Source organism: Setaria viridis, chromosome 3, assembly GCF_005286985.2.
Source record: "Setaria viridis chromosome 3, Setaria_viridis_v4.0, whole genome shotgun sequence".
NCBI classification, from domain to species: domain Eukaryota; kingdom Viridiplantae; phylum Streptophyta; class Magnoliopsida; order Poales; family Poaceae; genus Setaria; species Setaria viridis.
In genome coordinates, this window is record NC_048265.2 from 2,198,609 (window position 1) to 2,225,856 (window position 27,248).

Sequence of the window (27,248 nt, forward strand, 5' to 3'; positions counted from 1 at the left end):
TCTGCCGACAGAAAGAAAGGAAAAGAGAGAACCGGAAAAGGTGGAGGTTTGTTTACCCAAACTGGCTGTTGCCTTGCCCGATCAGATCCCACTGCTACACGTAGTACAGGTCACGTATTCAAGCGGCCGGTTACTTCCTGAAATGGGGGTACGATGTGACCGCGTCGCTACCCAGCTGGCCAGCTTCTCCTAGTAGCAGCTACTAGTTTACGTCAGATATGTACTGTACTTGTAGATGCCATTTCCCTTCAGGCAAGAACAGACGAACAGGCCAAGAGAGACCATCAACGGAGAAAGAAATTAAAGGAATTACTGTGCATTTTTCTAAAGTAAAATCAAACCACGTGCTCTGATCACGGGCTCTCGGCTTTACTGGTTGACAGGGACATGGCCAGTGCCGGTGCTCGCGGGGTGCTGCATCCTAGTGATACAAGCCTAACCGCGCCAAAACGAAGGGTTGTCACGCTCCCAAAGCAAAAAAAACATAAGAGAACTCCAGCGGCGAATCATTCCGGCGACCAACCGCATCATCTCAACGTCTCTGTTGCTGTCGCGTGCTCATCTGCAGGCATAGGCATGGCATTTGCATATTTGCGTTGCAGCTGCAGCAGGTACGTTTGCAAAATTGCAAGGTGGCTGGCGATCGATGAGCTGTCTGATGGCTCCAACCGACAGGCGACAGCAACACGGAGGAGAGGCGAGGAGCCGCGCGTGGCGGTGCTGTGTCGCCACGGCTAGCTGTTGACCTCTCGCAGAGCCCGCGATGATGAGACGAGACCGCGAGTCCGGGCGGCAACTGACGAAGCAGATCCTCTACCCTTGAGTCACCGTCATTCGGGATCCGCTGCATTTGGACCCCATGGCAATGACTCAGAGGTAGAGGGAGCAATGTTAGGGGATCTCATTCCCTGTACGTGCGTGCGGCGCTGTGAGCACAGCAGACAGAAAGGCACTGGAGGTGCTCGCCCCCGCTTTTGCGGATGACGGTGCTCATGGACAGGAGTTGACTTTGGCGCTGTCCTGCAGTCTTGCTTCCATGTTCCATTCCACATATTCTCCGCCGGTGGTTGGATTCGATCACATGCGCGGTCCAACTTTGATTGATCCATGTAAATCAAAACAGGAAACTAACCGACTAGGATTAGTGTCATGTGTTCTAGCGATGTGAAGCATGTTTGTGGTGAGTTATCCTACTCTTACAGTCTTAACCCCCATTGACTCAATTCACACCGATCTTGGACCTCAAATAGCTTCCTCTTGCAAATACATGCAGCACTGCAGCAGATGTTTCCCTGCAAATTCAACCGGGTTGAGCGTCAGCAAGGCATCACACTGAATTTCCCAGGATCAGGGATGAAAGGTGCCGTCACTAGCTAGAAAAACCTCACTGCAACTAACCCGGTTACCGCTAAAATGCTGACAAGATGTGCTTGCACTGGTGATTAAGTTTTTTTTTTAACGGTGGTTGCGTATGACTATATGCCAATCTCGCGAGGCACCTAATAACTGTTGAAAGAAAAAAAGGACCCTTTTCCTGACAAAGGTATTGAAATTGCGCCAATGTTGAGGTTAAATTAGGACCCTCTAGTAGCTAGTACTTGGTTTTCCAAGTGGAGAAGAAGTTGCCTTTTATCCCTTTACGCAAGGGCACCTACAACTGCAAGTTGCCTCTGTCTCGGTTCACAGTCATTACTCATTACCTACGCTGCCTTTCGTAAAACCAATTAACATCAAAGGTCAGATCAAAGCACGTGGCAGCCGTTATTAATTATATCGTCGGCAGGCTTTTGATTAATGTACACCGGACTGGACAGTCACAAAGGGATAAAAAGCCGGAAGTGGCATTCAAGCTAGGACAGTCTTTATTTTATTTTAACCCCCGGTTTCAAAACCTTTTACTGTAGCACGTTAGTTAAGACTAGCGGCAACGTGTAAATGCGGTTAGTGGGGAAAAGATAATAAATTACGTAATCATTTCACTTTTCTTCTGGTGTGCGCCGAACGCACTCAAAAATAATCTCACCCTGCATTACTTTATTTTTTTTTGTCGGGGAGAGTTTATGCTGCTTTGTTTAGTCGGGCTCATTGCTCATTTACATAATTATATACACGATGTTTTTAAATTTAAAACTTCGATATTAAAACATGTGTTTGCATTGGACTTTGGAAGACTAAATATAGTGCAAGGATTAGAAAACTCGCAAGAATCCGCCGCTCGCTTGCTCTCGGGTCAAAGGATTCCTCCGAAGTGGTTAGGGACGCCGGGAATCATTAACCCCACAGCCGTCCACGCGAGGTGTACGAACTCGCCGTCGCCCAAGCCAAAATTATATGTTTATATTAATATAAAGCACGCAGCTGGCCATCCCTAGCTAACCAAGGTTATCTAGTTGGCCTCAGAGATTAAATAACCCTAGCGTTTGTTCTTGTGCTGCCTTTAGGCTGGCGGATAGTTGTGTTTGGCCTGTGAGTGATCGAGTAGGTTGTGCACCCATAATTCATCAACCGAGCTCCTCCTCTCTCAATCCTCAAAGTAAAAAAAAGGTTTCTGATTGCCTGCCTTTAGCCGTCCTATAAAAATATTTGGAGCAGCTTGGGTTGCTTTTGTTGCTTGTGAATTTAGAAAACGAAATGGGATCCCCAGATTTTTCTAGTTGCACGATCTCATCAAAAGCGTAGGAAATGGGCACAAGTTTAATCGTGTTCCAGCCAAATCGAATGCACGCAGCTATGTATTGATTAACTCAAACGTTAACACATGCCAGGAAAAAAGGGGCAGCATAATAGAAATCGAAATTATATTAAAAAAAACACAGCGTATCTTGTTCATGCAAGAACGTGGCGTCCTGAAAAAATTTGTGAACCAACGCAAGTACGCAAAAGCCCCTCCTCTTCCGTAACGAGACCGGGGACAGAAAGGGAAAACCGGGGGGCAACGCGGGCCCACGTGAACGTGACAAAGCGCGAGGCGACGACTAAGGAATAGACCGGCCACGAAGCTTCACACGCCACACGCACGTGCGGGATCCCGTGCCCGCCGCGTATACATTACGGAATACTTTCCTACGCTGTAGGCTACGTTTTGCTGCAGTACCCGTCGCGGGGCCCACCACGCCTGCCCTGGGCTGGGCCTCTCCTGGGGACCACGCGGACGCGTGTCCGCACCGGATGCTCGTACGCGGTCTTGCCGGTTCGGGGAAATGAAATTCACGGAAACCACCCTGTTTTCTTGGCGAAATCGCAGGATGGGAGAATTACAAGACTGGAGGGGTTCATCTGAAACAAAACAACGAGCCTATGGTATCTGTTTACAGGCAATTGTGCAGGGTGAAAGTGAAGTGAGAGGGGGCAGCAGGCTTGATCTTCTTTGAACATAAAGCCAGCATGGGTTGTTCCACACTGAGGGGTGCACTTTAGCACCGGTTACATCGGATGTTTGATGCTAATTAGAAGTATTAAATATAGGTTAATTATAAAACTAATTGCACAGATGGAGTCTAATTCGCGAGACGAATCTATTAAGCCTAATTAGTCCATGATTTGACAATGTGATGCTACAAAAACTATTTGCTAATGATGGATTAATTAGGCTTAATAGATTCGTCTACAGTAACTATTTGCTAATGATGGATTGATTAGGCTTAATAGATTCATCTCGCGAATTAGCACAGGGGTTCTGCAATTAGTTTATTAATTACCTCATGTTTAGTCCTCCTAATTAGTATCCCAACATCCGATGTGATACTGCTAAAGTTTAGCACTTAGTATCCAAATACCCCTAAGTTAGGGGTGAAGCCAGCTAGCTAAACAGTAGCCCAGCAATGGATCCATCCATCAGCATGGCCTGTCACGTTTGAAAAATTGGTGTGGTCCATGTCAGACGGCAAAGCGAGAAAGCGACGGTTTGTTTTTTAGACTCATACGGCTATACTTTAGCGTTAGTAACATGCTAGATGTACTAACGTACGTACAGTAAATTGCTTACAGTGTGGGAGTACTTTTTGCACTGTACACGGAGGTGTGCCATGCAACCGTCAGGATAGGGATTTAACCAGGATTGGTGATGATGCAGCAGGAGGGCACCTTAATGCGGTCACTGCACCTAATCGGTGACGAACAGTTGCGCCGACCTGCAGCCACGTGTTATTCCCTAGTCGTCCTTGGCGGTTTGCTCATGCTATGCCCCGTCCGTCCCTGATCTAGCTAATGCGGTGATATATCCCGGTGTCATCACGTCTCTGCAGCAGGCCAGCAGTGCTGTGGATCAGTGAGCATTAACCCGCGGCCTTAGACCCAGTAGTTCGGCCAAGTGCCCTGCACAGTATCTATCGCAACACTACAACAGAATACTTCCCCATCTTCTATCTCTGTGGCCGAATTGAATTCACAACACAACCGGGGTCAAGGACTGCCGCTGCGTGCTCTGGTACTAGATCGCGATCCATCCCTGGCGCGAGCGGCGATTCCGATCGTGTATCTTCTATCTTCCGTGCTCGATCGAACGGCGCTTTTGGCAAGACAGCATGGGACCCCGGGACGACTCTACGTACGAGCGAGGCTACAGCGAACATGTTAAGATTCCCCGCCCATGCGAAAAACATGGCCTAGGGAGCAGTAGCGATGGGAGGAAGAGGGAACCAATTCATGGCGGCGCTGCCAGTCCGTACGCCACTTTGCTTTGCCGCCGCGCAAAAGCAGACGGTGATCGAGGAAGAAGATGACCGCACCGTACTGTAGTCCGACGTACGCGCGCGCTTGGAGAAATCAGAGAGACGAGCCGTACGCGCACGAACGGGACTACGGGCCAGCGGGCATGGGATGGGCGTCGCCGCACTGATGAACCGTGGCAACAGTGAGCACAATGCCGACCCGTCACCCGTGTCGCGTCCTCCACAACGAAGCGGCGAGCTAGCTGCGAGCACGGATATTGCACAAGGCATCTGCTCATCGGTCGTTTGTGATCAGAGGTTGTTGCCACGAAACTACTTGTCGCTCACCTTAACAAATAATGCAGTTGGTGCAGTCTCGTCGTCGGTGCCGATCGAGCGTACGTACGTTCTCAATCGCGGCGCGGGCGTCATGATCGATAGATCTCGTTTGATCCGGACGAACGCAGGCACGCGGGGCTTTGGATTGTTTGTGCCTAGTGGCGTCCTGACAGTCCTTCCAGCTAGTCTTTTCAGTGCGTGGCCCATCTCGCTGCGTCCACAAAACGCGAGCAGCTCAATAAGTTGGTTGAGGCTAGCTTATTAGCAATTCTTCTCCGCACCACAACTCATCATTCAATCATGGTACCACTAGTACTAAGTTCATGATAGACCAACCGGCAGGGGCGTAGTAGCTACAGGGTATGCCGGGTGGGTCGCGGCATACCCTGTATTTTTGCCCAGTAGAGCAATAGATACGCCCATCAGCCCACGAGCAAAATGAAAAAAAACGTCAAACCTTCCGTCACCGACGCCACCTCCTCTCGCGACGTTTGGTAACGAGCATCGCCATCGTCCAGTGCCTTCGCGCGACGATGCCTCCGGCCATCCGCCGCTGCCGCCTGCCCACTGCCCAGCCGCCCAGAGGCGCCCACCCAACCATCGCCACGCACAGCGCAGAACACAGCAAGCAGCAGCTAGCCACGCCGGTTGCCGCATTCGGCCATTCATCTAATCCTTTTCCTCGGTTCCTGTTGCAGCCTTGCAGGACCCCAGCGTAGGTGCGAAGTATTCTTGTGTTCCTTTTTTTCTCCATTCCATTCAACAATCATACTCTTGCAATTAAAACAAATATTGATGCATGCAGTAAGAAGTGTTCCTCAGTTCTTCTCCATTCATACTATTGTAATTAAAACAAATATTGATGCATACATTTTTTTTATTTGTAGAATTGTCGAATTATGAAGAGGAACGGAGACATATTTTGGACTATTTGTATTATACTATATATATGCTACTTTTGCACTCAAGTGTTGAATTTAAGACTTGGTATGTTAGTCTTGTTAATTTTTTGAAATTGCTTAACGAATTTTATATGGACTGTACCACTTATATATTTATCAAACCGAATTATGTATGAAAAATTTATCGTGGCATACCCTATGATAAAATCCTAGCTGCCAACTGAAGTGGGCGCATCAAGCATGTCTCATGTCACACGGCTCTTCGGTCAATCCAAAGAACTGTGGAACCTAAGACTTTGACACTAGGCACAGCTAGCCGCACACAGGCGCGTGACGTGACGGGTCTGATTGGTTACCTGGAGAAACACATCCTGTTCGCACCTCTGAGGCAGGCCGTCCATGGCCATGCTGTGAGCACGCAGGACCCGTGTGATTGGTTGCATGTGTGCATGGAGCATGGCTGGGTTGATCCCTTGATTGGTTACATGCATTGCAGCGCAGCTGAGTTAATTTTAGCCGGAGCGCATGCTCGCCGCGCACCGCGCGAGCCAGACTCCGCGGAAACACGGAAATTTCCCGTGTCCCGCGAGCCTGGCTGGGGGGAGCGATTTGCATGACGGGAGCCAGGCCCAGTAGCCGATCCAGGCATCCAATCACCTTGAACTTGCATCTCCCGAGCCTGGTCTGCCTGGACGCAGGCATCCAATCAGACACATGGATGCGACCATGGTCTGCCTGGGGCTACAGTCCTACACCTCGTACTTCTCTGCAAGCTGCAACCACGGCCGGGACCAACCTGTGCATGCGCGCCAATGGCGGAAACAGGACCAATCTGCAAGCAATTTTTTTTTCTCCCCGCTCGTGCTAAACGTGTGCGACGCTCTGTTCACTTGCTCAGCATCGCACGGCGGTACTGGGCCAGATAACCCAGCCTGTTTCTTCCAGGACTCCATCTATTCAGTAGGAAGCAGAAGCACTGTTCTGAAAGGATAAGGGAATCGAAGATGCTATCATTCGTCGGCGACAGAGCGTCTCTGTAAAGAAAACCCTGAAAAGATGCATGCATCTCGGTAATGAGAGACATGCATGTTCACGGCGTGTTAGCGGAAATAATGGACCTACGGTAGGTCTCTGTTTAATCTACAGGCGTGCGAGGTGAGAGCTAGACGCTGCACAAGTGAGAGCGTGCAGGTTTCAACAGGAAGCCATCATCTATTGGCTGTTGCTTCGCGCTAAGCAAAGCTAGGTCAGGTAGAGGTAGCTAGATTGCTTTGCTCGGCACCTGCTAATCTACCATAGTCCTACACAGTGAGCGAACTGTTTGGAACAATAACTAGACTTCACCGGGCACCAGCGCAGTCGCTCTTTGGGGAGGTACTGCAATGGATCCATCAGCAACGCCTGTCATGTTGAAAATTAGGAGTAGGCTCATGTCATGCAGCAACCGAGAAAGCGACGAGACATAGACTGCTACAGGTACATGGATATCGTCGGGCATTGCAAAATCAAACCCGATTTTCCCTTCGTTGCTTTAATCTTGGCGTGAGCATCACTACTGTTTAGCAGTATTTGCTTAGTGTCAGTGATAGTAAATTAACCAAAATGTATTGATGCTGTCATCACGTCGCTGCAGCTCCAGATCAGTGAGCATTAACCGCTAGCAGCAACAGCGTTTCTCTATCCTCTTTCCTGTGCTCGGAGAATTCACAACACAACCGGGGTCTTGCTACTCCATTATCCATCCCTGACGAGTGACGACTGTATCTGCATCTTGCGTCCGTCAAGAGTCAAGATAGCAAGACGAGGCGGCTCGTAGGCCACGGCAGATTCCCCTCACGCGCGAAACATGGCCCGGGAAGCGTCGGATAGGAAGCTGTGTGCCGGGGCGTCGGTGTTTAGAGATGTCCAGCTGTGTTGATGGATTGCATGGACCGGTGACACGTAGCGGAGGGAGAAAGAAAAAAAGGCACCGATGTCAGGTGCTACAGGCACCTACTAGAGAGAGAAATTAGAGCGATGGGGGGTAGTTTTGGAAGTTGAATCACATCCATCTACCCTCCGCAACTTCAGACGGGATGAGGCGGGCAGGCGGCGGATAAGGTCCCGTAACCTTCCGACGATGGCGCCGCCGAGGATGGGCCGGGGCCACCGGCGATCGCAGTGCCGAAGAACATTTCAGAAGGTATGTTCCACGGTACCGTATCTGTTCCACCAGGCTACCAATCGCCATCGGATGCGAAATCCCTAACCCTAGCGTTGGATCTCTTGTGTTCCTAGGTACCGCACAAGGGAGCACGGTGTGGAGTAGTGGATCGTCGTCGACTACACCACCACCAGTGTTAATGGCGAACAGCGAATCGCAGTCAGGTGTTTAGGGCCAGTGAGGAGCAGTCCGCGGGAAGGGATCCGCCATGGAAGTAGATACGGCTATTAGTTTGGGATGACAAAGAAGATGGGGAGTAAAGAGGTAAGATTGCTGCATTTCATTCTTTCATTTCTTGTTCTGAATAAAATATGTTCTTGAGCACTCAATTTCAGTTCTTGGCCAGTACTGTTGGGCTGTTTAGTGCTTACTCAAGTCAAGTGGGGTTGGTCGTGATGATATACGTCCTTTGCCTATAGATTGGGTATTTGCTTTTATTGCTGATGCTACTAGTTTAAGAATTTATACTATTTTCTTGGCGAATTATAGTTTTTTGATAAGAGGCATTTGGTTTCTATTTTACCTTAGAGAAATAATGTCTATGTTCTTGGTTGCTAATTGCCTTGGTGACTTGAGGCCGTCAAATGTACTTCAGATGATGAGTTTACTTGGCCTTTTATTTGTAGTAGCTCAACCGCTACATGGTCTCTGTCCACGAATAAATTCCGTCTTTTGAGATTATGGGGTCTCGTAGTATGTGTCAAATATATATTTGATTTGTCTAAATTCTTTTTTGGAGATGTGGGCACTGAAAAATCTAGTATGGTTCTTCAGTTTGTAAAATGACATTGTTGAATTTTGAGTGAATCTTTTAAAATAATTCTCGTACTGAGAGAGTGTATCATTAGTTTTTTGTGCTCATATTTCATTCTATATATTTGCAGGAATCGTTGATTGGAGCGGTGTTCTTTCCTCGACCTTGGCAGTTAAAGAGGAAACGATCAAGTCTGTAATCTGGTATACTGCTGGGCAGGAAAGATACCATAGCTTCCCCAATCCCCCATGTACACTATAGGGCTGCTGCCGTAGTCGTCTATGACATCACAAATTTGGTTCGTAAAACATAAATGGAATATAAATTGATGCATTAGGATTTAATACCCAGCAATTGCTTTCTAAAGTTTATAGTTTAATGGAATTTGACAAGTGACAAGTTCTAGATCATCATCCTTCACCACGACCTTCACCATGGCCTATACCTCTGCTTCCGTGGTGGCGGCGGGGACTGGGCTGGGAGGCCTTCACCACAACCTCAAGCTCCGGCCACCTCTCCATCACCGTCCCACGCGTGCTCTTCGTCGCGGAGGGGTCCGAGTCCTGCTCCCCCATCGAGCCCTGCTCCCCCGTCAAGCTCGATGGTGGCGGGGTCCCTGTCGACCAGCCTCTGGCGGAGGCGCGAGGCCTGGGCCACCATGGCCACGGCTGTGATCTTGCGCACCACCTCCAGCTGCTCGTACGGGTCCGGCGACAGCGCGGCCGTGATGACGTCTGGCAGCCCCGCCGCGAGCGAGGCCACAAGCCCCGGCACCTGCGTCGCGGTGGCGGCCGGCGTGGAGGTCTGCGTCATCGGAGGCGGAGAGCGTGGATCTGGGGTGAGGATGGCCGGCGGGATGGATGGCCGACGGGAGGAGAAGCGGGACAGGCAGGCGGCAGGGAGGGAAAAAGTGGGCTTGGGATCACTTTTAGCACTATTAGCAGGTTTTAACACTCCTTTGATGTGCTAAAGAAAAGTGGGGTGCTAAACTTTAGCACACCTATTTGAGAGCCCCAGTGCTAAAAGGGTGCTAAAAGTGCTATGCTAAAGTTTAGCACTTACTATCTAAATAGGGTCTTAGTCCAGAATTTTTCTTTTGCTTCCAGTGCTCATAGCTGGACTGTCAGGAGCTTTGTTTCTGGTGCACATTGCAGAGACTACGTGGTGGCACCTTTTCCTTCCTTGCCTTTTCCTTCAATGCCTTTGCCTTCCTTGCCTTTTGGTTCTCTGTTAAATGCTTGGAAGTATCAGGTGGTGTATTTTCACAACAGGAGGATACTTGTCCACAATTTCATCGATAAAATCCTTGAAATTGCAGAGGTCAGAATGTACAACCTTGGTGACAATAAAGCAAGGGTTCTTCTTCCTACATCCAGGGTTGCCAACCAGCCTTATTTCCAAGAAAAAGCTTGATTTTGGGTCGATCCTGTGAATCAAGATGGCATCAAGAGCTAAAAATGCAAATGGCTCATACTACGCATCACATGCCAGCCTGATATTCTTCGGACAAGAATCAATGACAGGAAAAGTAAGGCCTCTTACCCTGGTTCGAGCCAAGATGGAGATGGTTTTGGAGCTGCCATGGTTCTGCTTGTCTTCCTTCCTTCTCGCGCGTCCTCCCTCTTCCTGTCTCCCCGTGCGCCTGCCCCTCCGCGCAGGGTGGCCCTCACCCCCACGCGCGCGCCGCTCAGGGGCGGGGGCGCGCTGACCCGCGCGCCAGCGCCGCGCAGGGACGGGCGCACCGGGCGCGCGAGCCGCGCCGGCAGGGGGACCCGCTCGCTCCGCTCGCCGGCAGGGGGTGCGCCGCCGCCTGCTTCGTTCCACGCTAGGGTTTCGAGGATGAGAGAAGGGGATCGACTTGGATCGATCGAGGAAAGGACTGATTTGGGACTGAGGAAAGGTTCAGCTGGTGGAATAGTCGCCTGTATATGGGCCCACCTCGTCAGTGTAACAAAGGGCCCAAATGACATTGCCTAGTGTTAGAGCGAATTCCTCGTATGCCACTAAAAATTATCCATTCCATTGAAATTGTTCCATACCTTTGTGGGCTGCCAATCTGCCATTGCTGTTAGTTCCGTACCAAAATGTCACAGTTACGGCTAGTGGTTCCGTCAAAATACAAAGCGAGTCCCTGACGCAACCCGTCTCTCATCCCACTCTCTCTTTCTCTCTTCTGACACACCTAGGATATAGCCTTGTACGAACCTATTTATCCATAATCCGTTTAGATGCGATCTGACGGTTGCTGAGACCGACGCCCGGGCAGACCGCCTCCGGGTTGAATTACCGGGCCCAGTAGGGAATACAGCACTCCAGTAGATGGATACTCCGTACTTTGATAGGGAGGGTAGCTAGGCGATCGATTCAAGGAGCTGTCAGCCCGTGCCGCGCGCTGCGTACGCGCCACTTTGCTTTGCCGCCGCGCAAAAGCAAAATTCCTTCACGATCGCTGACGGAGCAGCACTGCAGCAAGATGTGGCAGGCCGCGAAGACGTACTCGCCCGTCAGCTGTCCCCGTCGTGCCGGATCCGTCGGTCCCATCGGATCCCAGCGCGCAGAGAGTCAGAGAAGAGAGCGAGAAACGATCGGTACGGGTCATCGGCGGATGTGCCTTTGCCGCACGGATGAACAACCGTGGCTACAGTGAACAGAAGGCCGACCAGTCACCAGTGTCGCGTCATCGGAAAAAAATTGAAAGAGCTAGCGCGCCGAGCAGCGTCACGCGCGCACGGCACGAACGCGAGGCCGTACGTGCACGTACGGACGCGACCAGTGATCAGTGCGCGTCGAATCGCCCGTGCATTCGTCTCTATTCCTTGGTCTGCATCGGCGTTGTACGTCCGGCGATCGATTTGACGTGTCGCTGCACGGCGGCGTGCATGCAATGCCTGATCAGCGCCGGTCGGCGAGCGCGTTCGTTTCGTTTGTCAGAAGGCGCCATGAATCATTGCTGGTACAGCTAGCGCGCCCGCGCGCGGCGTTTGAACTGAAAGCTTTCGCTCATCAACCTGTTAGCAGCTTGGTGCAGTTTCATCGTTGGGGCCGAGCGTGTAACGACCTTGTTGTTTGATCCTGACGGATACAGGCACGGTTTTGGATTTGTTTCTGCTGCCTAGTGGTGCCCCGTCAGTCCTTCCAGCTAGTCTTTTCAGTGGTCTGTTTGCGTCCACAAATACGAGAGATTCCGGTTTGTTGATCGGCGCTTTTCCATCTTTGTAGCTGTAGGGCACAAACTCGTCCTTCAATCATGGCACAAGTTCGTTCACGCTAGTACCAACCCAAACGTGTGACTGGGTTTCGTCAATTCGTTGAGAACCCAGCAGGCCCAGCACGCACAGCTTCAGCTTCGTATCAAATTTAACAACGCAAATATACAATCGCAGACTTGGCCGTAGAACAAACAATATGACGCACGCTGCAGGCAAGCAAACCACAGGAGAAATAACAGATCAGGATATGGATCTCAAGGGTAACCACTGACCAGTCAGTCAATTTGATGAACTAGCACAACTGACCAATATCAAACTAGATTTCATGAAAGCATAATTAGATTCTCTGTGATAATTTGTTCCAAACAAACTCTGCATAAACAAGTCTACTACATTATCCAAAGCAACAAATGAGATATAATATTCGAGATATCAAGACACAACACAGCTTGGATATAAAACAGTAAAACAGTTTAGAGGCGCTCCAAAATTAGGCTAGTCCTGGTACCAGAAAGCTAAAGCATTTGGATCAGACCTTCACTTCTTCGCCTTCTTTGGTGCCCTGCGTGTGACATGGAAAAGTGCCGAAAAGAACACGTCAACAAAACATGATAAGGGAAACTAACAATGTGAAAAGAGTTCCAGAACACTTACGCAGCAGCCGGAGCTGGAGCCGCAGCTGCTGGTGCGGCAGGTTTCCTCAGGCCCTACACAAAGATGAAACATTATATTTCAGCCTGGAATCTAAACAAATGGAAAACACAAAAGTCAAAGTCTATCAGGAAAGAATCATGTAGAACAAATAACAAGTCAAACCATGACTGGTAGACAATAAATTCAAACCAATGTCTTATAGCAAAATTAATATAATTCAGATCATACTTCTATTTTTGGCAGAGCCGGCCTTGGGGGCAGGGGGGGCGGCCGCCCTGGCCCCCAACTCCCAGGGGCCCCATCCCCAGGCGTCAGGCGCGTGCAGCACCTAAGCAGGCCGCACGCGGAGGCTCCAAGAACGCGAATACGCGATGCACGGGTGGTGATAGGCCCAACAATTAAACAATCGGAGGCCCTAATAGGAAGAAACGAAACAAAATACCAGGCCCCACCTGTGTCAGGCTAATGATCATGGCTATTTCCTAAAGGCAGGCGCACAGGCAATAGATCGCACACGCCATAGGCCCTAGCGCCGCCACCAAAAGTTGCCCTGCTGCCGCCGCTGCCATGCTGCGCGGCTGCGCCCGGTGATCCCTCCGGAGTTGTGTCTCGTGCGCGTGTTATTCTATTTACTATTCGACTCTACCGGACGTGATTAGACGGTTCCTGTTCAACCGTGCCGGCACCCACGTACACTACTCGATTGTCAATTTCCCAATTCTCCATACCATTAATTATTAATTACTATCCCAAGTTATTTAATTTCATCTGATTTATAACTATTGTATATTTATAATAATTCAGCACGGTGCGATATCATGTCGTCTTTTGATGGTTCATCTGATGTTGGGGTATATGATCTTATTTCTAAATTAAAGATTATGAAATTCACTTTGCCAGATTGACATTAACCCTATCATAAATGACTTAGCTTTGAGAAATGTTAGAAGAAACTTTTAAGGTAATATGTATAAGTAATTCGATATGAATATTTTTTTAGATACATTTAAGTATTTATTGGTAACATTTCATATATATATCTATAATATTTATATTAAAGAGCCCGAGTTTTACTTTCGCTCCAGGCCTCCCAAATCTCAAGACCGGCGCTGATTTTTGGATGGATCAAGAAACAACTATTTAAGTTGAAATTTGTAATCCATAAGGCACAAGTTCAGATTTCTATTACCACACTTTGACATTAAAGAACAGACATTCCAGCACACAGGTTCAGATATACGGGTTTGAATTAATAAGACATTATCTTACCTGGGCGAACCTCTCCTCCCTCCTGGCAATCTTCCTCTCACGGCTTGCCTTGCTCTTGGCGCGCTTGGTCTCAAACTGATTAGACAACGTCTTCTCTCTGGCCTTCTCAGCCTTGGACTTGTGGATACTCTCCATGAGCACCCTCTTGTTCTTGAACATGTTACCCTTGACCTTCATGTACATGTCATGGTACATGTGCTTGTCAATTTTCTTGGCTTCACAGTACTTGCGCAGCAGGCGCCTCAGAACACGCATCCTCCTCATCCACAGAATCTTGGTGGGGAGTCTGGCCTCCCTGGTACCCCTACGCTTACCTGTGTAGAGAGATCAGACAACACATTTACAGGCCATACAAAATAAAAAATGTGACATACAAGCTATGTATATATAGAACTCCAAAAATGACTAAATATGGGTAGCATAAACATACCATATCCAGAGTGACGTCCCTTTTGCTTGGCCTCATGTGCCCTCCTTGCACGGAACCTGGAGTGGATCTTCTGAGGCTTCCTGATGATAAAACCATCCTTGACCAACTTCCGGATGTTCTAGCCTGTCAATTTCAAATACAAAAATGGTCATTCTGTGTCCTTTCAGAAGACAGAATAGAGTAACAAGAAAAAATACAATAGCACGACTATCATTTGGATACTTCATGCAAAACAGAAGTCTGTTTGTAACAAAGCAGTGTAGACCAACACAATTATCCAATAGTAAAGTAACAAGTCAATCCTATTGTAGTAATACTAGTAGTCTCGCACAAAGTTGAATATATGACATCAAATTGATGAACCCTATTGGTTTTTTCAGTCAAGAATGGGTAAAAATCCTATCTGAACAGAAATAATAATAGTAGGAATAGATCAATTACAACCTAAGGGCAAGATAAATATATGAGCACACAAGAAAGACCTGAAGCCTATTCGGGTGCCAACTTATGAGCACCAAGTGAAAGCTTTTAACATAATTATTCTGACACAACAGCAGGTATTACAAGTGCTTAGTTACTAAAATTTCTAAGTACAACCTAATAATTGACCCAGTTCCTTGAAGAGTGTCATCTCTATGAAAGAAATCAGAGCCCATGTCACAAAATTTGAAGTCCATGCAGGAATCTAACATTCATCTAAATCACTAGTACACGCAAATGGACGTCACATAAGCACCCAGAGGCATAAGTAACACGGGAATCAATTAGGTCCAGGATTCCATGGTTGTCAGGGCAACAACTGATAATTTCTCCTGCCACTAACACGCAACTAACTCAACCTCGTAAGTTAAAGAGTTTAGCACGAGCAAGGGCACGGAAGGGCTCCTTTGCTTGTCCAAATTTGGAGAACCAATCTACCCAGCGACGCATATAGCCCTTCAATCCTCTTCCCCAAACTGGTGCGCCGCGACGAAGGGAGCTGAAGCAGTAATCAGCGCTGCGTCACAAGCCGCATCTCAAAGTCCGATGTGGTGAGGGGTCTCGCCGCTAGAACTAGGTAGTGCGGCCGCCCTAACTTACCCTATTGATGGTACACCACTAACCTATCCCGGCCAGCCACCGCGCCGCAGATCAGTACAGCAACCACCCACAGTGCGATCTCAAACAGCTGAGCGAGATCGAAGGGGCAACGCGGCGAGAGCAGGGTGCGAAGAGGGAGGCGGAAGAGAAAGGAAGCAGAGCGGGGCCTTACGGGAGTTGGCCATGGAGATCTCGCTGACTTCATTGGGGTCGAGCCAGACCTTGCCCTTGCCGCACTTGAGGACGCTCGCGGCGAGGCGCTTCTGGAGCTTCAGGGACACCATCTTCTCCGCCGCCGGTAGTCTCCCCTGCCGGGTGGTTGTGTGGTGGCGCAAGGGCTAGGGAAATGCGGCGGCCGCACGCGGAGGGTTACAGCCCGTTCGGCAGCCAGCTGCCTGGCTGCGCTGCAACCGCTGGTAGCTGCAGCTGGGCACCGCTGCTTGCTGCCGTGCTAGCTGCTTTGCGGCTGTTTTTGTTACTGCTGCGCTGCTACATTTCAAATTCAAATTTATGACGGTAAAAGGAGCAAATAAATTTAATTTTTTGGTGCAACTTTAACCCACTGCATCGAAGTTACTGACGTACAACATATGCCACACACTACAATAACATATTGCGCACTAATTGCTTACATACAACATATAGCACAAACATACACACATACGCCTACATCTACATCAACGAGGTTCCTGCCGCGATCCAATCTCGTACACTTGCCATATCAAGAGTAGCATTTGCTGCGACCCATGCGGACACCTCGTAGTCCGGAGTTCGTGCCATGTTCGAATCTGCAGTACTTGCATCGGCACGGTCCAGCAAATAATTGTGGAGTGCAAAGCAAGCAATAACGATTTTCGTTTGCCTCTCTCGATCATAGAATGGTACTTGCCGCAAAATATGCCACCTGGATTTGAGCACGCCAAAAGCTCGTTCGACAATATTGCGAAGACTCGAATGGTGGAAGTTGAATCTCTCCTCCAAACTTTCAGCCGCTCTTCTACTGAATTCCTCCAAATGGTACCTCGTACTTCGATATGGCCGCAGATAGCCTTCACGAACGGCGTAACCTGAGTCCACCAAATAATACCTTCCACACAACATCAAACATATTCACCATTAGTGCACCACTTTTACAATTGTTGCGTCATGTGCGTAATTAGGCAAGTACCATACCTGGAGGTGGATGCGGGTAGTTCGGTGTCTCTATACACTCCCGCAACACCGACATGTCATGACTGGACCCTGCCCTCACCGCTCCTACATATGTGAACCGTATGTCCATATCTACTATCGCTAACACATTAAAGCTTGTCCACCCTTTTCTATTAATGAAGTCCAAACGTGACTCACACCCGACTTGTACGGGAACGTGGGTTCCATCTAGAGCACCTATACACCCATCAAAGAACGGTGAATATGGGTTCAGTCTATGATTAACCTTTGAGTATGCAGGATCCTTTGGAGCGATAACCGTCTGTGCAAATGAGAACATTACATCTGAGACATGAGCCATCTTCCTACTAACTGTGTCCAAACTCCGCTCAAATCTATCTCTAATTTGACGAGAAGCCTGTTGTGTCGCACAAGCCCAGACGAACATACCTAAAGCCTCAATAGGTTCTACAACTTATGATGATTGTAACCCATGATTGTTAACCAAGATGTCATGCAACTGAAGGAATGCGTCGGGATACATACGAAAATTGTCGTAGCACCTCCAGCTTCCCCGCATATTCAGCTCAACCCATTGATGTCCGGTCATGCGTGGCAACTCCACTGGCGGGTTCACCACAGGAGGTGAACTTCTGTTCACGGCGACATATGCTGCTACAGCTGCTGCTACACTCGCCAGCTAGTACAAGATGGAGCTAGAATCACTGTCGGTGTCACTGTTTGATTCCTCAGCGCTACTCATAATTCAATGAACCTGTGCACAATAACAAACAGAGGGGGAGCAGTCATCAAAACCTACACAGTAAAAGTTGCACCACAATTTACAGAGGAAATTGTTTCAAACCTGTCAATCGTCCTCCCTGTCCTCCCTGGAAGCCCGGTTAACTAACCAGTCCTCCTCCCTACATGCCAGCTGAGGGCCTCAATTGGCCTCCCCACCTTCCTGTTCACGGCACAATCTCAACCAACATCAAAATTCCTCGTCACCGATAAGACATGCTATGCAAATCACAAGCGTTGTGACACAAGTAAAAAATAGATGGTCATGTAGTACAGATCATGGACGACATTGAATTTGAAAAAAATTTAACATGCAGTACAACACATTGTTCATGGCATAGGACACGTTACATGATCACACATTATTGTTTCAACCCATCAGTACACAACAATACAATAAAACCATCTCATGCCACAATGGACTACTTGTTTTCCCTGTCCCAGTTGAATTGGATCCAATTTAGTCGGCCCTCTTTCGTTTTCATCTTCGTGAAGGCCCTCCGATACACTGCATTCTTACATAAATATAGTGCCTGACAGTACAGCTGAGACCCCTCCTCGATACCATCTTCTTCTATAAGCTGCATTGCACGGTTCAGTTCCTCCTACTCACGGTCGCCACGTTTCTAGCTCCTCGTTGCCACAGTTTCGGAAAGTTCTCTGACATAGTCCTCCAAGCTGCCACTTTTCTTTTTCGGTGGACTGTCAACAGAGATTTCCCGGGTTGGCCTTTTAGACAAGTTACGAGCACTGCTAGCAGCTATGGGGTCCAGGTAAAAGTTATGTGCATTGTCCTCAGTCCCCATGCTAGGTGTCGCCTCACGGATACCTCCTGCCGTCAGCAAGGTTCCCCTGTCTTGGGTGGTGTGGCCGAACAACGTGTACAATTCATCAAGGAACGGGGGTGGTTTAGCAGAACTCGTCTGGGCAGGACCAGCACTGGTTTCCTGCAATGGGGAACAGTACATGTTAGTAAAAAAATGTTGGAAGACATAAGATGAGCAATAAGTAATGGTAACAGGACGTACCCCTTCATCGTCATCCCAAAAGGTGGAATCAGCAGCAACGCCACCAATTTCTTTGTCACGGCCTAAATCAGATTGGGCTTGCAAGTCCTTCTAGCTCAAGAATGCTCTTCGCATGGTGTTCAGCTTGTTCTGCAGTTGCTTGTTGCCCAAATTAAGACCAGTCTGTTGTTTGAGGTTGCGGTACACGTGCTGCCATCCCAACTTAGTTAGGCACCTGTTGCTCCAATTGAATTGGTTCTTCTCAGCAATGCACAAGTCCATCAATGTTTTTGTTGTGGCCTTGTCCCAGTTGGCACGGCTACAAGCCATCTGAGCCTAGGTGTATAATGCATATTCTCAATAGACAGCAACTGCAATTGTATTGCAACAAAGGAAGCAACAACAGGAGGCATGAAAGTACACAAATTCAACAGTAATGGATATGTCACTTGCCTTAGCAGCTGTCTTGGCACGTTTGTGACGGAAATTGTATGGACAGATTGGTGGAGGAGAGCACGAAGAAGTGGATGACGATGCTAGTGTGGGCATCGTTGGGAGTTCAAGGGTGGGCTGCTACTAGACTTGTAGCAGACGCCTGCATAAAAAAAACAGGCACATTACTAATGCTTAGTTTGTTGTATAATGGTTTGCAAAGTTCAGAGGAAGACCATGCTGCAAGCATAATGCACACAAGTGCTAACTTCATCAACATGGCCACTATCATGCTAAGCATCAAACAAATTGAATTATAACAGTAGTTTGAATGAACCACAGGACAACAGAACAAATAAGCCATCCTAATGAAACAACTAACTCAACCAAAGAAGAGATCAATAAGAAGAGATTAGATGCTCGGGGATTTATAGTATGAGGAAACATGTCATGGATGGAACATTGTTCTGTACTTGTAGTAGCTAAAACCCTCCAGAGTAGGTAACATTACTAGTTATGAACTCATACATCTACACATGGCTAATTTTCATAGTAGAACATCAAAGTACAAAATAGAGCATGTAGCCATTTAGCAACAGAAAACAAACATTTACAATGCAAATGCACACAACAGCAAAGCAGCAGCAGCTTCACAGGCATGTGCCTTTTGTTGAAAGCAGCCATCAAGGTTCATAAGCACAGGCAAAGCAGCGCTAAACCATCTTGAGGAAGCAGTACATGTAGAGGTGTTGTTGAACAAGGAAGGCAGGAGTTACCAGGATGAAATCAAGAATTTGTTCTCCCACCCAACTGAATGTGAACCATCAATCTGCAAATACAGGGGAAAATGAACTCAGGTTCAGCAGAAGTACCACTGTCGCTACCAAAAATTACGCTTGACCTACAAACCTATGGCGGTTAAACTCCTAGCAAAAGCAGGAGTACTTGGATGTAGATGGTGCGCTTTGTCAGGGGACAGTGGCGGCACAACTTGGATGTGGCGGATGGTAAATCTGGGTGAGCTCCTCCTGCTCGAGTTGGCAGGCGGGGGGGGGGGGGGGGGTGGCACGGTGAAGGCCGCGGCGGCCGAGAGGCCAGATCCCGGCTGCCGTGCTGGGCGGCGACCTGGATCCCTGGCGGCCGCGTTCACCCCGGTGCCGCGGCGCTGCCGGTGAGGAAAAGGCTACCCGTGGTGGATCTACCCAATGTGTGCCGCTTCACCGACGGAGGGAGGCGGCCGCCGGGGACGGAGCAGGAGGGACCGACGGCGGCGGCGAGCGGGCGAGAGGAGTTACCGGGCGGCGGAGAGCGGGCGAGCACGAGGGAGCGGGCGAGACAAGGGAGCTACGACGGCGGAGAGCGAGCGAGAGCAAGGGAGTGTGCGAGAGGAGGGATCTACGGCGGCGGAGAGCGGGCGAGAGCAAGGGAGCGTGCGAGAGGAGGGACCGATGGCGGTGGAGAGCAGGCGAGCGCGAGGGAGCGGGCGAGAGGAGGGAGCGACGGTGGCGGATTGCGGGCGAGAGCGAGCGAGCGGGCGAGAGGGAGGGCGCAGTGGATAACGACGGGAGGTGAGAGGGAGAGGAAATGACGTGTGAAGCGTCGGTGGGCAACCGAACGACTTCACTGGAGCAGCCGAACGGCTGGGCTGTTCAGCCCAGCCGGAAAAAGCCCAGCCATCTGTTTCAGCCCAGCCGAACGGGCTGTTACATACCAAGAATTAGGGTTTCTCTAGAAAGCTCCGGGTGGGCTAACACGCGGCTCGCTCCTGTATCGGCCCAGAACCGTGGCAACACGGAGCAAGCAGGCCACACCAAGGCCCAAACCAGGCGCCAGGTCCAAAACAAAGGAAACTCTCGTTTGGAAAAAAAAGAAAAGAATACTAAAGGAAACTCGTATCTTTCTGTCCCGATTAAATCTTGTGCGCTGATTTCCAATCGGACGATCAAGATCGACCCATGTAGCCGTGCGGCGGTGTGCCGTGTGCCACCACGGACCATGCGGACCCGCGGGTCACATCTACTTGCTCCTACCAGTCCCCAAACCCCAGGCATCGTGCTACACACCCTAACCAGTAAGGCAGTAACCACCTCCCTCGCCGCCGCCGGTGACCGGCGACGGCGATACCGATGGGCGCGTCGGCCTCCGTCCTCTCGCTCCCGACGGCCGCCGCGCTCCCCGCAACCGCCACCGCCGTCGCCGGGGCCGCAGGCTGCTTCGCGCTCGGCTACCTCCTCGCCCTCACCCGCTTCCCGCGCCACGCCGCCGCCCCCGGCCCCGGGGGCCTCTCCGATGACGACTCCGAGGACGACTCGGAAGAAGATGATGACGATAACTCCGGCCGCAGCCGAGCCGCGAAGCGGGCGGGCGGGCAGAAGAGGACCGGGCTCCGGCTGCTCTTCTGGGCGCGGAACGTGGTGACCAAGTCCGACTCCGCCAGGGAGGTGGAGAGGGCCCAGGCTCAGGCCGCCGCCAGCCCCCTGGAGATCGAGAACCTCGCCGAGATTATAGAAGATTTCAAGATGGTACTGGAGACTTAGTTCATGATTCTACTATTTGATCTGTTGGATTGTACTTTAGTACAGAATGAGGATAGAATATCAAATTATATATGTTGGTTTTTTCTTTGATGTAGGTGCTGGTCGTCAGGAACGATTTGAAGATGGGCAAGGGGAAGATCGCTGCACAATGCAGGTGAGACCTTCCTTCACTGTAGCGTCATTTCAAGACGTGTATACTCTGGGAGGAAGTGAACCAAGCTCGCTAGTCTCTAGTCACACAAAATGCTTGCTTAGGTTGTGCACTAAGTTGTTTTCACAGTTGTTTGGTGGAAGATACAAGTCCTCTGAACCAAAGCCTGCCTGTCTCGACTCTAGCGATATTTTAGAACCGATAACGGTTTGAGAGAACAAGGTGGAGTTAGGGTTATTATGTGCTTTCATGCACTTTTGATGAACGAAACGTTGACTAATGAACAACTGTGGAACCTGTACATATATTTTTTGCCAGTGCACAAATGAAATTAGTCGAGTAAAGAAATTGGTTGTTTTGCATGACACAGGGTGCCAGTCTCTTTGTTCTTTCTATGCTGGCAGTTGTTCACTTGAATTAGACAATAGCATTATGTACCTGTTGTTTGGTTTATTTATAGTGTCTAAAATACACAAAAGTGCATAATGTTGTCTATAATTATTTGTTCTATAAAAAGTCAGATAGATGGAGCAATGGGGAGTATTTTATCCTATTCCTGGAGACCTGGACTCATATAGTCAGAACCCATTCGGTAGTTTGTTTGGTTGAAACATAACAGTTTTGCAATAGTAGCTACCCCATCTGGCTCTCATCCAATGCAAATTCATCAACTGCATTTGGATGGCAAAGCAGGGTTACCTTTTATCTTTATTGCTTCAACACGGCAGTACTTATGCTACATCCAAACTTTGCTGCCTTCCACAAAGTGGAAATGAGCCAATGTAATGCTTTAGCCAGTCATCTTTGGCCAGGCAGCCATTCAACTTCATTTGCCAGAGAGTGCATTGCTAATATCTGTGATGCATTTCTTTATCTTTTTGAATGAATTTTCACCATTTTCACATGAGACACTCTTTATTTTTGGCCATGAAAGATGTGTGCATTTAGCTTTGATGAACTAAATTACCAGGCTACAAAATTTATGCTGGTCTTTGCCACCCAGCACTTCAGTTATAACCATCAGCAGGGAAAGAGTTACCGTAGTCATCAACATTTTGTTATTTGTTTTTGAAATGTGGGTATTGTCTCATATGTTGGCTTTTTCTGTATTTGTAGCCATGCAACTCTTGGTCTGTTCAAAAAACTCCAACAGAGAGCGCCAAAATCACTAAGAAGGTATTACTCCACAACAATTTCTTATGTTGTTTGAAGCTTCTTCCAGATGAACTTCATATTCCACTGAGATAGCAAAACATATGCCAAATTTGCTTTGCTCTCTACTTTTCATTTTTTGCAGGTGGGAACGATGTGGGCAAGTTAAGGTGGTTGTGAAAATAGAAAGCGAGGAAGATATGCTTGTTTTACAAGTAAATATTCCTCCTCCTTGCATATTGACTATATTGAAAGTGCTTTTCTGAGATCCAAACATGATAAGATGAGTATGAGTGGAAAATAAAACCTCATCTTGAAATAATTTCACCATTTCGTGAATTGATGGATTTATTTTCTAAAAATGGAACATTTGGTACTTGCATGGTGTAATCCTTTATTATTCATTTAGAGAAATCTTTTGCTTCAGCTTTTACCTAATTTAACGAAAAAAAATAAAGGATTGCTGTTAATTCCCTGAAACATGACAAGGATTTGGCTGATTCCTCTCTGGGGAACTCCTCATGTTTTTGGTCAAAAATAAAAGAAGTTGGCGGATTTTGCTTTTGTTGTGTTTAACATTGTCAATTATGTTCCTTACTCCAGAGTGTCTAAATTACCTTTTTGATGCAGGGGAGAGCAAAGTCTCTGAATCTTCCAACGCACATAACCATAGACGCTGGAAGAACACAGATTGCTCCAAGTGAGTTGTTCGAGTGTTAACTTATAACATTCACTTCTTTCTCTTTTTTTTCTAATTATTTGAATTTTTCTTTCTCTAAACTTAAATTTTCTGTAGATTCAAGAACAGTGATGGCTATTCTTGGTAAGTTGCATTCAATTCCCGCTAGCACGTTCTGTATATTCTTATTGGCGTTCTTTTGCTGATCTTACCTTTTCAACTGGGCAGGGCCTGCTGACATGGTTGATGATGTCACTGGTGGTCTGAAGCTATTGTAAACTTCACCTTGTCAGCATTCTCAAGCACCAACATGGGTGTTTACAGAGATATGCTGGAATTTTACAATCCACATTGGACTCACACTTCTGATCTGCTGCTGAAGAATGAATCTCAGCCTCATTGGTTGACTCGATCTTGCTGTCTGTGGATTTATTCAAAAGGAGGTTGTTTCTTTTTTACTTGTATCAACTGTTGTCTTTGGAGCTCAGATTTCAGTTCACCCAGTTTTGGTGTCGAGAACTTATGGACCATTGTTTCTTCTGTAACATAGATAAGAAAAGGTCCCGCTGTTGTCCCTTTCTTTGTTGTCCCTATAAGCACAGATTATGTATTTCGCACCACTCATGAGTCATGACTTGCAACTATGAGTACCACAGATTCTAGTAAGCATATGTTAGGTTAATGTTCCTCTTGGCCATTGTTAAAAGTGTCACTGTTACTTTGCAGTTACTAGATTTGTGCTGTAGCCAGCAGCGCTTGCACTGAATCAACCAATGGAAGGAACGCCAGAACAGTGTCACTGCTCCAGTTCAGGAAACGCTTTATAGTGAGTGCAAGTGCTTCATAAATAAGCTCTCTTTGGTTTCCAAGGAAAGAAACTCCGACAGATAGAAAATAAATGCAATCTAGCAGTGACGGTGAATGCTCAAGGCCGTGTTTAGTTGGGGAATTTGGGAGGTGCCAAATTACTGTTACAGCACTGTAGCACACTATAGCGTTTCGTTTGTATTTGTGAATTATTGTCCAAATATTGACTAATTAGGCTCAAAAGATTCGTCTCGCAAAGTACAACAAAACTGTGCAATTAGTTTTTAATTTCATCTACATTTAGTACTCCATGCATGTACCGCAAGTTTGATGTGATGGGGAATCTTCTTTTTGCATAGTGTCAAAGTTGGGAGTTGGGAGTAACTAAACATGCCCCAAATTACAACTCCGCCTTCCCGTTTTCCTCGCTTAATGCCTCCCGGTTCAGCTGCTCTGCGGCCTGCTGCTCTCACCAAAGATCCTGTTGAGTATTGCAGCGAGCCTGACACCACCTTGCGCGATTCTCTTCTGAACAACCGGCAGCGCAGAGAAGAAATAGTGATCTGCATTTCCAATTTCAGGTGAATCACATCACAATACGTTTCTCTAGTAAGCTCACAAAATTATTTGATCTGGTCTTCAGAGGCTCAGAGCCTACCTCCTAGGATGGAGCCTTGCTCAGCACCCGCATCGCCACGTCGCACGCCAGCTGCGCGCTCTCCATAGCGTACCTGCATTTGCTTTCAGCCGTTAGCCGTCTCTGAATATCATCAGGTTCACTTTCTAAATAAACAAAGCTTGATTGCAGATCATGATCTCACTTGTCAGCACAAGTCTTTGCAGATCATGATCTCTAAATAGACAAAGCCTCCCACTCCCTCTCCTCATCGGCCCACGCCTCCTAGCACTGACACGGCGAAAGCTGAAGTGAAGCAAGCTACGCAATGCCGTAGAGCACTTGTACTTACAGTGATGTTCTGCATGATGACCTGTGTCATGATGCTCAGGTCGTCGTTGTAGAAGTCCTTCATGGCTTTCTGGATGATGTCCAAATCCCATACCTGATGAAAACATGCAAAAATTAAGCATGCAGTTGAACAAAATTGAGATCTGATGATTCTGCTGCTCGAGTTAACGTACGCGGTGAAGGTTGGTCGTGGTTGTGTTGTACCAGTGGACGATGATGGTGTTGCCGCCGAAGTCGGCGGTGTTGCCGCAGTGGAGGGGCTGGTGGATGTCGCCGACGAAGTGCGCCAGGAACATCAGGCTTATGGTCGGATCAACCACTGGTGGCAGTGTCAGAAGGATTATATGCGGAGTAAAGATATACAATGCACGATATACAGAGTAGATTACAAACGATTGTATTGATGATGCTTACATGGAGCTGACGAGTTCATCAGGGCTGTGGTGTAGTTGTTGATGCCTCCAACCACACACATGTCCTTCTCCCCGTTCATGTTGTGGCAGTCCCCTGGTCAAAAATAGTAGTGCTAGAACCATCAGAGCACAACACACCAGCAGCAAGAAGGTTGTTTGGGATGCCGGCAATGGAGAGCCTAGGTAGCTTACTGTCGTAGAAGAACTGGCAGTCGCCCGGCGTGTCGGCGAAGTGCAGCGAGCCCGACCACGGGTACCGGCGGCGCTCGTCGTCGGCCCAGGAGCACGTCTCCGCGAGCTCGCCGCCTCGCCGGCCCACCCCGGCAGGAGGCTCGTCACCGCCGCGGAGGCCTCGCTCGTCAGGAAGCTCTGCACAGGCAGCAGTTTTTTCAGCTCGTCAGAAAACCCGATCAGCCTCTCCAACGCCTCTGGACTGAAGAACTCAAGCTCGTTCGTTCATTTACCTGGGCGATCTAGCACACCATGCAGTGTCCCTCCTTGCGCCATGCGTGGGCGGCAGGAGCTCCCGCCGCCACCGCGACGAGGAGGACGTGAAGAAGCCGGAGGTGCGAGCCCATATTCCTAGCAGCTAGCACCGTGCTCTCTCTCTCTCTCTCTGACACTCTCTGTGTTGCCATGATGCTTTCGGTTTCCTTCTCACTTGACCACCTTGGTACTGCCTTTATACACGCTACAGGAAAAACCAATGCGGCCTGCCTTTGTACGCTTTTACTGCCTTTCTACCCTTTTACTGTTCCAATCCAACGACGACAAGAGGATTGTTCCCTCCTATAGAATCCAAGATGCCACGGATGCACACACGTGACTCTCGTTTCCATGGTAGTTCGCATCAATTGATCAGCGGATAAAAGTTGAGAAGAATAAAGCATGACGGAGGTGCGGTGCGGCACTCGCTGCTTTTGTGCAGTGGCACTCTGTAGCGCGCGCCTTTATTATGTCCACAACCAAGAAGCCACCCCGATGTGATTTTTCTGGTTTCGAGGTTTGAGCACGAGTGAAGTGATCAGATTCCGATCCGATTGCTTAATACGAGTATATTTTTTTCGAGCTGAACTACGATTTCTTATGGCGGAATGATTTGAGTTCTTCGCTCCGCGCGATGTTCACATTATTTTTGAATTTATTCAAAGGATTAAACTGACGCTATTGTTTCAGTGGTAGTTGACATGACCGTTAACAACGAGACACCAGTAGTAATGTTTTATAAATGTTGAGGATTTACCGGCTCAGTCTTTCGGATGTGCTCCAATCTCATATGAGTAAGGTTGTGCGTAGAGCGAGTGTGCATGTATGTGTCGCATCCTCTTTACCGTGTGATTAAAAAAAATATGAGTATATTTTTTGATAACCGACGACGGAAAAAAAAGAGAGAGAGCGTAAAATGGTATTCGGGACTTCGGGAGGCTCCGCCGACAGCAGGCGTCGTTGCAAAAGCTATTCCCCGATTTGAGGTGACTAGGTGAGTGAAGCGCAAGGACCGCTTTGCTTGGGGACTGCTTTGGTTCCTTGTGACTTTGAGAGTGTGTTTGGTTGCATGCACCACATGATGCATGCACAGATGATTCTGGATGGGATGGTTCAACCAATTTACTTGTACCATATGGTTCACTCTAATTAGTAGAATAATGTATTAAGTGGGA

At 48.4% G+C, this 27,248-nt stretch overlaps 3 protein-coding genes and 2 long non-coding RNA genes across 6 annotated transcripts; 2 read left to right on the forward strand and 3 right to left on the reverse strand.

The window, feature by feature from the left end:
- Positions 1-7,669: 7,669 nt before the first annotated feature.
- LOC140222324 (uncharacterized) lies at positions 7,670-10,045 on the forward strand. 2 transcript variants are annotated; one of them, XR_011897698.1, is made up of 4 exons: positions 7,670-8,072; positions 8,168-8,357; positions 8,978-9,145; positions 9,254-10,045. It is a non-coding gene; the product is annotated as an uncharacterized lncRNA (long non-coding RNA). The 2 variants fall into 2 exon arrangements; XR_011897697.1 differs by having other exon boundaries at positions 7,693-8,072; positions 8,978-10,045.
- LOC117848353 (uncharacterized) lies at positions 9,967-10,512 on the reverse strand. Its single transcript, XR_004638871.2, has 3 exons — positions 10,390-10,512; positions 10,183-10,273; positions 9,967-10,074 (listed from the first exon to the last, which is right to left on the reverse strand). It is a non-coding gene; the product is annotated as an uncharacterized lncRNA (long non-coding RNA).
- A 1,846-nt stretch (positions 10,513-12,358) lies between these two features.
- On the reverse strand, positions 12,359-15,917 carry LOC117848351 (large ribosomal subunit protein eL19x). The gene is made up of 5 exons (XM_034729713.2): positions 15,662-15,917; positions 14,410-14,532; positions 13,980-14,293; positions 12,711-12,763; positions 12,359-12,618 (listed from the first exon to the last, which is right to left on the reverse strand). Exons 3-5 carry the CDS (start codon positions 14,241-14,243, stop codon positions 12,594-12,596), a joined length of 342 nt encoding a protein of 113 aa, XP_034585604.1. The 5' UTR covers positions 14,244-14,293; positions 14,410-14,532; positions 15,662-15,917; the 3' UTR covers positions 12,359-12,593.
- Positions 15,918-20,923: 5,006 nt separating this feature from the next.
- LOC117848347 (probable peptidyl-tRNA hydrolase 2) lies at positions 20,924-24,097 on the forward strand. Its single transcript, XM_034729710.1, has 7 exons — positions 20,924-21,403; positions 21,514-21,572; positions 22,686-22,745; positions 22,867-22,936; positions 23,352-23,421; positions 23,518-23,544; positions 23,629-24,097. Exons 1-7 carry the CDS (start codon positions 21,008-21,010, stop codon positions 23,676-23,678), a joined length of 732 nt encoding a protein of 243 aa, XP_034585601.1. The 5' UTR covers positions 20,924-21,007; the 3' UTR covers positions 23,679-24,097.
- A 333-nt stretch (positions 24,098-24,430) lies between these two features.
- Positions 24,431-26,270, reverse strand: LOC117848352 (endonuclease 2-like). Its single transcript, XM_072292523.1, has 7 exons — positions 26,052-26,270; positions 25,780-25,956; positions 25,589-25,681; positions 25,348-25,493; positions 25,176-25,268; positions 24,866-24,938; positions 24,431-24,770 (listed from the first exon to the last, which is right to left on the reverse strand). Exons 1-7 carry the CDS (start codon positions 26,092-26,094, stop codon positions 24,652-24,654), a joined length of 744 nt encoding a protein of 247 aa, XP_072148624.1. The 5' UTR covers positions 26,095-26,270; the 3' UTR covers positions 24,431-24,651.
- Positions 26,271-27,248: the final 978 nt, after the last annotated feature.